The sequence below is a fragment of the Rhinolophus sinicus genome, chromosome 17 (assembly GCF_057876585.1).
Source record: "Rhinolophus sinicus isolate RSI-liver-muscle chromosome 17, RSI-T2T, whole genome shotgun sequence".
Classification (NCBI taxonomy): domain Eukaryota; kingdom Metazoa; phylum Chordata; class Mammalia; order Chiroptera; family Rhinolophidae; genus Rhinolophus; species Rhinolophus sinicus.
This window is the reverse complement of record NC_142517.1, coordinates 63,942,116-63,954,966: the sequence shown is the minus strand read 5'-3', so window position 1 is coordinate 63,954,966 and position 12,851 is coordinate 63,942,116. Positions and strand designations below refer to the sequence as shown.

The window sequence follows — 12,851 nt, the reverse complement described above, 5'->3', positions numbered from 1 at the left end:
CACAGACAATACATAATGCTTCTGTTAGTAAAATACCTACCTAATATAGAACCACCACATTTAGAGAGAAATCACCTTTAAGAATTTGTAAGAATTTCGTAAGACATTTAGATCCCTTTCTAAACGGTGGTTCTCAGTTCACTCTCAGTCATCTACTCCTGGCGAGTTAGAACTGATAATAACAAACCTGAGCTCTCAACCCTCGGGCAGAACCCGTCTCATATGAAACGTATTAGTTTACTAACTGGTCTCTTGAGTAACACTGGTCCTGCCAGAACAATTCAGACGAAAGGAAGTGGAGATCGCGAGCAGGCTAAGAAGAAATTATCTTTGTGGTGGTTGGATGTCCTGACCCTGTGTATTTCTGTATATCTTCAGAAAAGCTCCGTTTTTTGACAAGGCAGGATAATTATATTCAGTAATATATCACAACTTTTCTTTCTGTTCTTTTAATGAAGCTATCCAACAAAATTAAAAGTTGCCTTTTTTTCACTTTGGAAAATTTACAATGTTTAAGGGAAAGTTCTGAGATAAATAAAATATCAGAAAGTATATTTCTTTTTTATAATAGAGGTTCCTTCACTGTCCTTCTGGTTAATCTCCCTTAATGACTTCTCAATTGCTCTTTATCAGTAACAGACTGTTTAAGATAAATAGCAGCTCTGAACAGCAGCAGGGAGGAAAATCATCCTGGGGATACACAGATAACAGTCAGTCCATTGTCATTGTGAGGCTGGATTAAGTGACAGCAGGGAGGAAGACTGTGGGGGTGGGGGGGGGCTTCTGCCAAACCAAACTCAGATAGGTAAGCCTTCAGGTGCCGCCACAAATAGAGCCTTACATTCAAAAGGTTTGATATTCTTCTCGTTCTGCTTTTTATCTTCATAAGCCTTAAATGAGTTAATATTTGTAAAGCACTAAAACAGTACCCAGCATATAGGGAAAACAGTGTAAATTAAGTAGTCAAGAGAAAATGTTTAAGGGGCTTTGTAAGGAGACGTCTGCAAGTGAATCTGCATGCAATCCAGTCGTTCATGGAACAAATAATTCTGACCTTTACTTTCCTCTCTGGTGTCTTACAATGTCTAGCATCTAATAACAAAAAGCCACACGGATGCAAAATTCCATTATAAGAGTGCTGTGAACGTAACAGATGCTCCATAATTTTATTTGGGAAGGGATAGGAAAAAGTAAAGACACGCCAAAACAGATAAGATTAAAGACATAATAGGCAGTTTGCTAGATTAAAAAAGAAAAGTAGCATTAGCCAAGTAATCGGCTTTAGAAACAAAAGAGCTCAAATACTTATGAGGGTTTATAGTCCCCAATACAAGCAGAGGCCATCATTTAAACTTAAAAGGCAAGGGGTGTGTGTTGGGGGCGGGGGGGCGGCCTGCAAAACAAGATTCACTAAACGGCCAATTTAGTTGTCAAAACAACATTAGCATTCTCTCTCTCTCTCTCTCTCTCTCTCTCACACACACCAATTATGTATCTGTAGGCATGTATATCACAATTCTGGCTCATTGTGTAGGTACCTTCCTATATAACAGGCTCAGTCATTTAAAAAAAAAAGGAATTTCTAAGGAAATAATCTAAATAAAATGTAATGGAAAATAATCAAACACTGGCTAATTCGGAAATAGTTATGTGAAGTAAAAAGAACACTAGGCTACAAATCAAGAGGCATCATGGATCTTACGGACTTTGGATAGTCTATTCATGATGTTATCTAAAATCCTATTTATTTAGTTGAAAACGTTAAGTGCTTTGTTACTTGCCCTGACCCCTCATCTCAAACTAGTGAAGGAAAAATGCAAAGCAAAGACTGAATCTGGGAAGAAGGGACAGTGAACAGACAGAAAAATAAAAAAGACCACAGTAAAACAAAAGAAACTGATTTTCTATGCTTCCGACTCGAGAGAGTACAATGACATTAATTCATACATCTTCTGAAGAGAAAAACCGATGGGACAGAGGGAGGAGAAGTGTCACAGCACAAGTCTTCTTTAATTATTCTCTGCTTTCACAAACTTAAAAGTGATCATAAATAGTGACCACTCACAACAAGCTCTGAAATACACATTTTCTAACTTTTCTCTAGGTTAAGAGAGAAACCTAGAGAGGTTTATACCTATGAGGGTTTACAGTCCCTAATACAAGCAGAGGCCATCATTTAAACTCAAAAGGCAAGGGGTGGGGTGGGGGGGGCTGCAAAAAAAGATTCACTAAAAGGCCAATTTAGTTGTCAAAACAACATTAGCATTCTCCCAATGTGTAAGTCTCATTCTGGTCCTACTGAAGTCCACCTGCTTCCCCTTCCCCTCTAATACTTCAAATTAACAAAATGACATCAGTTTGCTCCCTCCAATAAAGCACATAGGGAACATAGAATGTTTAAAATACACACACACACACACACACACACACACACTTGCTTCAGAACTGAAGGCAGATGTTTTAAAAAAAGAAAGTTTTAGAAAAATTCATTCCCTTTGTCATTTCATTAACGTTTTCCTGATATAACTAATGACGCTTAATGATAATATACTGAGCCCAGAATCACAAGGACTTGGGTTATGCAATTCTTCCATTCAATTAACAAAACTATTTCACTTGAGGGAGGGGGAAGACTATTTCTAGAAGAATAACAAGTCTATCACAATGTTCAGTACACACTTTCTGCAAGACATACCTTCTCACCACTTGAGTAGAAGAAATAACGCAATCGGACTATGTTACAGTGATCTAGCTTTCTCATGATTTGGAGCTCTCGGTTCTGAAAAGGAAACACATGAAAATATTTTTTAAAGGATAACTGCTATTCATCACATTGACTAATGCTTAATATTAAACATTACGAACAGCGGTTATAGATATGTTACTAAAAAGTATGGTCTACAGACCAGTGCTGACCTGTAAACTATTTGTTACTAGTCCATGAACTATTTACTACTGCTCCACAAATCAAATTGAGAATAAGTGTAAGAATTTTTTATAGCAATTTGACAGAATAATTTTGTATCAATGAATCTTGAAATGGGGCCTATATTTCGTATTTCCTAAAATTCTACTTTTCCAGTAATTCAATAATTGTATTATTTCACAAAAATGTCAGTCCTTAATAAATTGGAAAATTTTTAAATTGGTACTTTACCACAAATAGTTTGAGAAGCACTGGTCTACAGTATATAAGAGGTGTCTGAATTGAGCTATTACTGCCAAAATTTTTACAACTATAATAAAAATCAAACTTCTCCCCAAACAAATAAAATTGAGTGCAAAGAAAACTCTTTAAAAGCCCCACTGTTTTCCAAGATACAGTGAAAAATATGAGAATCAACCCCATTAGAAGGGCTCAGTTGCTAAGTTTTACAGAGTTAAAATATGATATGCTAGAAATTGTACAGTCTGATAAATTTATAGACCACACAAATAATTTCCCTTTGGAGGAGACTTAAAGTTATGCTGATTCTTCATTAAATAATATAATGACCTCTTAACACAATACATCTCGCAGTAGTAAATTTGAAGAGTACACTCATATATTAACAAAGATAAATTCCAACAACATACTTGGGCTGTCAGAAATCAGTTAGTAATGGCTAAACTACATAACACAGAGAAAGAACACCAGAGTAATAGCTATGTGTACAAAAAATACAAACTTTCAGTTAAAATAATAAGTTAGCAGAGCGACAAAACATAAAGTATATACCTGGGAATCTGGAAGGGAAACGCTGTTATAGTTAGGGGAAAAATGGCCCCCCCAAAAAAGGAGTTGACGATGGACAGGGGACTACAAGTCAAATAAGCAGAACTGTTCTAGAGCAGAGTAAGCTTCAGTTATTAGAAGATGGTAGCAGAAATAAGTGAATGTTTCTCCTCCTCTAGAAACTTCCCAAACACGCTATGATTGTTCTAGCATTTCCTCTCAGGAAAATAGGAAACTCAAGAAGACTTTCCTTCTGTCCCTTTAACCTGACCATGAGAGCTGGGCTTATGTGTATGGTGATATTTAAAATTCTTTTATAAGGTATCAATCATACATTCCATTACTTGCTACAAAATGTTTATAGCTGAAGCAATAAACAAACTTAGGCAGTACAGTATAACTGCTTGAACAATGATAATTCAAGTCTGAAGTCAGACTAAGTTTTGACTGTTGAAGAGAACGCAGAAAACTTTACCAATTTCAAAACTGTGGCCATTTCCATTCCAAACTAAACCTATTTCTGTAAGTATATCTATAGTTTGCCAATTTGCATCTAGGTAGCTAGTTTTGTGGGAAAACTACTAGTAAGCTAAGATTCATGCCTCTTGTGTTATACTCGTACAGATATTAAGATTGACTGTTTTAGGGAGAGAGATAGAAGACGGCAGAACAGATAAATGCTATGCTTGCTGCCTCCCAAGACCATATTAAAATTACAACTAAATTATAGAACAATCAACCTGGAGAACCATCAGAAGTCTAGCTGAACAAAAGTTGTATAACTAAGGATTTAAAGAAGTAACGTCAGGAGTGGGAAGATGGATGAAGACGTAGAATGGGCCGGCCTGATACCTGAGTGTAGAGGCTGAGAATCAGGAGGGATATCTCAGCTACAGAGGCATCCCCTCCCCCTCCCGCCACCATAGGAGGAGCAATGGACTCCAGCCCCACACCAGGATCCACAACCCGGAGTACTGGTGCCAGGAAGACGAGCCCCCAAATATCAGGCTGTGAAAAATAGCAGGAATTCCAACCAGCTGGGTGGGATGAAAGGCAGAAGGAAACTCAGATGTCATCTTAAAGGGCCCCTGCACAGATTCACTTGCTTGCAGGTGCTCAGCCTGGCCTCTGGCAGAAGGGCAGTGACTCGGAGGCATCAGAGACATACGGGGGAGACTGAGTTGTGTGGCTGCAGGGCGAGGACTGGAGGGACAGTCGCCGTTTCCCCTGTGTAGAATCATCCTATGCAGTCAGCAGGTGGGCACCACCTTTCCTGTGTTGAGCCCTCCCCAACACAGTGGTACCTCAGTTTTCGAACGTCTCTGTTGACGAACATTTCAGTGTATGAACGCCGTAAATTTTACGGATCTACGGTATCATTAGATAGTAAAATTCATGCTAAATCTGCAGTTTTAGGGGTCGGTTTTAAAGGTCTGGAACAGATTAATCCATTTTGCATTACTTTCTATGGGGGAAACTGCACCTAAGTTTTCAAACGTTTCAGAACTCGAACAGTCTTCCAGAATGGATTATGTTCGAAAGCGAGGTACCACTGCACAGCCAAATCTGAATCTGCATTGGTTTGGTGAACACAGCTTGTTTCACCCTGCTGACTGCATGGGGCCCCGCTCCACCCAAATTGAGCAACACCTGAGGCACTTTCTTGGCAAACAGCCAGCCCTGCTCCCACTGCACTATTTCTTGGACAACTCGTGGGGTTCTCCAGGCCCCAGGTGGGCAGCTGGCCTCAGTGTGCTCTGAGACTTTTGCTGAGTAGCTCAGGCTCAGAACTGGTACCAAACCAGAACATACATTAATCTACTGAACACCAATAGTCCCATACTGATGACTCCCCGTGAGCCCACCTCACCAACTCTGTGACCACCCAAGGTTATACCAGCAGCTGAACCATACGGGAGCTGGCAGGTGGCATTGGAGTACCCTAGGCCTTATGTGGAGCTACCCCAAGCCCAGAACTGGTGGCCGACATCCTCAGTTCACACTAGGGCCTCTTCCACATGCCTCCAGGTGCAGGACAGGCAGCGAACAACTGTGGATCGCTTTGTAGCTCCTACCAGGTAGACCCCAGCTGATCAGAGGCAGAAGCTAAACTGGGCCTATACCAGAGCCCCTCCCAAAAGGCACCAGAACCAACATACTTGGAAGCCCACTTCAGACCACAGCAGAGCACACCTAAATAGCCCCACAAGCAGCACACCCAAAAGGTAGTCTCAACAGGCTCACAAACCCACCAGGGCTAATCCTGCTCCACAGGATAAGCCACCCACACAGCAGCCCGTAAGTTGTGGATGGGGCCAAACCCCACAGCCAGTCAGCCAGAGGGTCAATTCCACCCACTGATATGCCAATAACAATCAAGGCTCAAGTATAACAGGAAGGTAAACACGACCCACACAAGGGACATTCATGGAACACCCAGCGTAGGTGATCAGGGAGACTGTGCCACTGAGCCCCACAGGACGCCTACTACATAAGGTCACCCGGCATAGACTGGGAGATGTAGCAGAACTACCTAATATAGAAACAAACAGAGAGAGGCAGTCAAAAAGAGGAAACAAAGAAGTATGTCCCAAATGAAAGAACAGGAGATAACTCCAGAAAAATAACTAAACAAAATGGAAGCAAGCAACAAATGAGACAGAGTTCAAAACAATGGTTATAAGGATGCTCATGGAACTTAGTGAGTATTTCAACAAGGACACAGCAACCATAAAAAGGACATCGAAAACATAAAAAAGAATCAGTGAAAATTGAGGAATACAGTAACTGAAATGAAAAATTCCCTAGAAGGAATCACCAGCAGACATGATGAAGCAGAGGATTGAATCAGCAATTTAGAAGGAAGCAGAAAGCAATCAAAACAGCAAAAAGGAAAAAGAATTTTAAAAAATGGGAATAGTTTAAGAGACCTCTGGGAGAACATCAAGCCTAATAATATTTGCATCATAGGGGTATCAGAAGGAAAAGAGAAAAAGCAAAGGATTGAGAACCTATTTTAAGAAATAATGACTGAAAACTTTCCTAACCTTGCAAAAGAAATAGACATACAAGCCCAGGAAGTGCACAGAGTCCCAAACAACATGAACCAAACAGGCCCACAGGCAAGACCATTTATAATTCAAATGGTAAACGATAAAGACAAAGACAGAATCCTAAAAGTAGCAAGAGAAAGGCAACTAGTTACTTGTTACAAGGGAGCTCTGATAAGATTGTCAGCTGATTTCTCAACAGAAACTGTAGGCAATAAGGGATTGACATGAAATACTTAAAGTGATGAAAAGCAAGGACCTACACCCAAGACTATTCTATACAGCAAAGCTATCAATTAAAATTGAGGGACAGGTAAAGAGCTTCCCAGACAAGAAAAAGCTAAAGGAGTCCTGAACCCCAAACCAATTTTAAGAGAAAATGTTAAAGGGACTTTAGAAGAAGGGAAGGGGAGACATAAAGTTGAAAAATAAAATGGCAATAACTACATATCTATCAATAACCACTGTAAAAGTAAATGGATTAAATACTCAATCAAAAGACATAGGGTAGCTGAATGGATAAGAAAACAAGACTCGTACATATGCTGTCTACAAGAGAGCCATTTCAAATTGAAAGACACACACACACACACAAAGTATGAGGACAGAAAAATATATTTCATGTCAATGGAAATTTTTAAAAAGATGGGACACATTTGGGAGACCACCTCAGGAATGATGTAGATGCCTGATCACTGCGCTGTACACCTGAAGCTGAACAATAATGAATGTTGACTATAATTATATATACATATATATGTACATACATATATATATGTACATATATATGTATGTATACACTTATAAGAAGTGGAGCACAGCATTAGGAATAGAGACAGTGGAAATGTAATGGCTGTGTGCAATGTCAGAGGGACAGTGGATGGGGGAGGGGGTTCACACAGTGTGAGGGATATAAATGATAAATGTCTAAGTATTACTTTGTCTTGTGTACCTGAAACTAATTTAAAAAAAATTCTTAAAAAAAAAAAAAAGATGGGACAGCAATACTTACATCAGCGAAAATAGACTTTAAAACAAAGGCTATAAGAGACAAAGAGGAACATTACATAATGTTAAAGGGATCAATCCAACAAGAGAATATAACCCTTGTAAACATCTATACACACAACATAGGAGCACATAAATATATAAAGCAACTATATTTTTAAATAATAAAACATAAACAGAGATTGACAGTAATATAATCATAGCAGGGGATTTTAACACCCCATTGACATCAATGAACAGATCTTCCAGACAGAAAATCAATAAGGCAACAGTGGCCTTAAGCGACACACTACACCAGATGGATTTAATTGGTATTTTTACAGCATTTCATCACCCCTAAGTAGGCGAATATACATTCTTTTCAAGTGCACTTGGAACATTTTCCAAGACAGACCACATGTAGGCCACAAAACAAGTCTCAATAATTTAAAGAAGATGCATATCATATCAAGTGGCTTCTCAGACCACAATGGTATGAAACTAGAAGTCAATTACAAGAAAAAAACCGAAAAACACACAAACACAAGGAGGCTCAATAACATGCTACTAAATAATAAATGGATCAACGAGATAAAGGAAGAAATCAAAAGATACCTTGAGACAAATGAAAATAAAACGACCCAAAATCTATGGGACACAGCAAAAGCAGTCCTAAGAGGGGAATTCATAGCAATACAGGCCTACCTCAAGAAACAAGAAACATCAGAAATAAACAATCTAACCTTACACTTAAAGGAAGTAGAATAAAAGAATAGCAAACAAAGCCCTAAGTGAGTAGAAAGAAGGCAATAATAAAGATGAGAGCATAAATAAACAAAATATAGTCTAAAATAACAACGCAACCTTTTCTAAGATTCTTTGAAAACATAACCAACATTGATAATGATTTAGTGAGACTCATCAAGAGAGGATCAAAATAAAATCAGAAACAAAAAAGAAGTGACAACTGACACCACAGAAATACAAAGGATGAAGAGTAAATACTACTATGAACAATTATATGACAACAAATCAGATAATCTGGAAGAAATCGATAATTCCTAGAAACATACAATCTTCCAAGACTGAATCAAGAAGAAACAGAAAATCTGAACCAACCAATTACTACAAAATGAAATAAAATCAGGAATCAAAAAATTCCTAACAAACAAAACTCCTAGATCGGATGGCTTCACAGATGAATTTTACCAAATTCAAAGAATTAACACTTATCCTTCTCAAACTATTCCAAAAAATTTAAAGAGCATGGATGGCTCCAACCTCATTTTATGAGGCCACAATTGCCCTGACTCCAAAGCCAGACAAAGACATTACAAAAAAAAGAACATTATCAGCCAATATCCCTGATGAACTTAGGTTCAAAAATCCTCAATAAAGTATAGGTAGCCAAATTCAGCAATACATTAAAAAGATCATAGTGGGATTTATTACTGGGATGCAAGGTTTATTTAATATCTGCAAATCAATTAGCAGAATACACCACATAAACAAAATGAAAGATAAAAATCATATGATCATATCAATAGATGCAAAAAAAAGAGTTTGACAAAATCCAGCATCCATTTATGATGAAAACTCTCAACAAAGTTGGAATACAGTAAACATACCTCAACATAATAAAGGCCATACACAACAAACCTGCAGCGCACATCATACACAACAGGGAATAGCTAACAGTGTTCTCCTTAAGATCAGGAACAAGAGAAGGAGGTCCACTCTCTACACTTTCATTCAACACAGTATTGGAAGTCCTAGCCACAGCAATCAGACAAGAAAAAAAAAAAAGTCATCCAAATTGATAAGGCAGAAGTAAAACTGTCATTATTTGCAGATGACATGACACTATATAGAGAGAGAACCCAAAAGATTCCACGAAAAAACTATTAGAACTGATAGATTAATTTAGTAAAGTAACAGGATACAAAATTAACATTCAGGTATTGGGTGCATTTTTATACACAATAATAAACTGTCAGAAAGAGAAATTAAGAAAACAATCCCATTTACAACTTCTTGATAATAGTCTCAGCAATGATTTTTTAGATATGACACCAAAGGAAAGATCTCAAAAGCAAAAATAAACTGGGACTACATCAAAAACCTTTTGCAAAGCAAAGAAAACCATCAACAAAATCAAAAGGCAACTTACTGAATGGGAGAAAATATTTGCAATCATGTCTGGTAAGGGATTAATATGAATTCATGCAACTCAATAGCAAAAATAAATAAATAAAAAAGAGAAAAACCCACAACCATGCCAATTAAAAAATGGGCCAAGGACCAGAATAGACATTTTCCCAAAGAACGCATACAAATGGCCAACAGGAACATGAAAAAGTGCTCAACATCACTAATCATGTGGGAACTGCAAATTAAAAATACAATGAAATAGCATGTTACACCTATTAGAATGGCTATCATCAAAAAGACAAGAGATAACATGTTGGCAAGGATGCGGGGAAGAGAGAACCCTTGTCCATTGCTACTGGGAATGTAAATTGTTGCCACTATTATGGAAAACAGTATGGAGGTTCCTCAACATGTCATTGCATCTGATCTAGCAATGACATTTCTGGGTATACATCCAAAGGAAACGAAATCACTATCTCAAAGAGATACCTCTACTCCCATGTTCGTTGCAGCATCATTCGCAACAGCTAAGACATGGAAAAACCTAAGTGTCCATCAACAGATGAATAAAGAAAATGGTGTGTGTGTGTGTGTGTGTGTGTGTGTGTGTGTGTGTCACATGTTGCTTAATGATGGGAATACATTCTGAGAAATGCATTAAGTGATTGTGCCATTTCACGAACACATAGTGTCCTTACACAAATCTATATGGTATGGTCTATTACTATAATTTTATGTGCTATCGTTTTATACAACTGGCAGTGCAGGAGGTTTGTTTACACCAACATCACCACAAACACGTGAGTAATGCACTGTGCTACTACATCGCTAACAAATTTTCAGCCCCATTGTCATTTTCCAGGACTACTGGTGTATATGCCGTCCCTCACTGACTAAAACGTCATCATGTGGCACATGATTGTGTGTGGGGGGCGGGGGGAGGATTTTTCAACCATAACAAGTAAGAATATCCTGCCATTTGAAACAGCATGGATGGACCTTGAAGCATTATGCTAAGTGAAATGTCAGACAGAGAAAGGCAAATAGTGTGTGATACCATTTCTATGAGGAATCTAAAAAGGCTGAACTCATACAAACTAGAAGTGTGGTTACCAGGGGAGGGGGGAGGTTGCTCAAAAAGTACAAACCTCCAGTTATGACATGAAAAAGTTCTGAGGATCTCATATGTAGTGTGCTGACTACAGTTAATCACACTGTATTGTATATTTGAAAATTGCTAAAAGAGTAAGTAGGTCTTAAATGTTCTCACCACAAAAAAGTAATGATAATTACAAGACGTGACATGTTAGCTAATACTATAGTGGTAATCATTTTGCAATATATAAGTGCATCAAACACGTTGTATACCTTAAGCTTACATAATGCTATATGCCAATTGTATCGCAATAAACCTGGGGGAAATTTTTTAAATAAAATAAATATATAAATAATGTGCAAAGAATTAACAGAAATCCTATTTTAAAAATTATAATATATGCTGGTGGAAAGACAACTGACTCTGCATGGTGAACACACAATGTGAGATATAGATAATGTATTACAGAATTGTACACCTGAAATCTATGTAACTTTACTAACAACTGTTCCCCCAATAAACTTTAATTTAAAAAAATAAAGGAAAAATATGATGACAATTACACAACAAATAGGAAATTCCAATAAAGAAATATTAACTTTTAAAACCTGGAAATACTAGAGTTGAAAAACATAATTACAGAAGTGAAAGATTCACTATGAGCTCGAAATAAGATTTCAGATGACATTTAAAAAATATCTGTGAACTTGAAAATAGAGAAATACAAATTATCCAACTGAAGCAAAAAAAGACATCAGAAAAATGAACGGGGCCTCAGACACCTGCTGCAGGATAACATTACACCTACCAACAGATATAAAAGCAGTATTAAACAAGGGGCAAGGGAGAGGAAATATTTGAAGAAATAATTGCTGAAAACTCTCCAAATTTGGTGAAAAACACTAATCTACTGAACCATAAAGCTTAAGGTAGCCCAAGCTTAATGAACCTCCAAAAAGAGATTCACATCTTGGCACATCACTTTTTTTTTTTATTAATTTTTTTTTTTTTTTTGGCACATCACTTTAGAAATGAAGCCACAAAGAAAAAATCATGAAAGCAATAACAAAAGTGATTCATCATATACATGGGGGAAACAATACAATTAACAGCTGACTGATTATCAAACTAATGGAAGCAAAAAGGCAATAAAAAATATTCAAAACGCCAAAAGAAAAAAAAAATCATGCCAACTAATATGCTATATACAAAAAATTTATTCTTTAAACATGAAAAGAAAATATGAAGACATTTCCAGATTTTTTTTTTTAAAGAGAATATTCTACAGAAGACCTGTCTTTAAGAAATACTCAAGCAAGTATTACTCTCTGGCTAAAAGGAAATGACACCAGAAGGTAATTCAAATCCATGAAGAGAAATGAAAGCACCAGAAATGGTAAACATAAATGGGAAAATATCAAAGACTGCATATATTTCACTTTTGTTCTCTTAATTTCATCAAAGACATAAACTGTATAAAGCAATTCTGGTAACAGTATATTATTAGGTTTATAACATAAATAGGTATAATACATATGACAATAATAGTAGGAAGAAGGAGAAAATAAAGCTATACTGGAGAAAAGATGCTGTATTTTACTGGAATTAAGTCAGTATAACTTGAAGCAGACTGTGACAAATTAAACTGCATACTGTAACTCATAAGCAACCACTAAGAAAACAATTTTTTAATGCTAAAAAATCAACACTGGACCTGAAATGGTACAGTAAAAAAGATTTGTTAAACACAAAAGAAGGCAACAAATGAGAGAAGAGAGGAACAAAAAAAACATTGCAGAGAAAACAAAGAACATGGAACAGGTAATTCCAACCATATCAAAAACTACACCAA

General features: G+C 37.1%; 1 protein-coding gene across 5 annotated transcripts in view; it reads right to left on the bottom strand.

Annotated features, from left to right (window-relative positions):
* GSK3B (glycogen synthase kinase 3 beta) overlaps positions 1–12,851 on the bottom strand; it is a 190,177-nt gene that overhangs the window by 90,284 nt on the left and 87,042 nt on the right. For all 5 annotated transcript variants that reach the window (XM_074331491.2, XM_019729652.3, XM_019729653.3 and 2 more), the window contains exon 3: positions 2,696–2,779. In XM_074331491.2, coding sequence (XP_074187592.1) covers positions 2,696–2,779 — 84 coding nt within the window. The remainder of the gene's footprint in view (positions 1–2,695; positions 2,780–12,851) is intronic.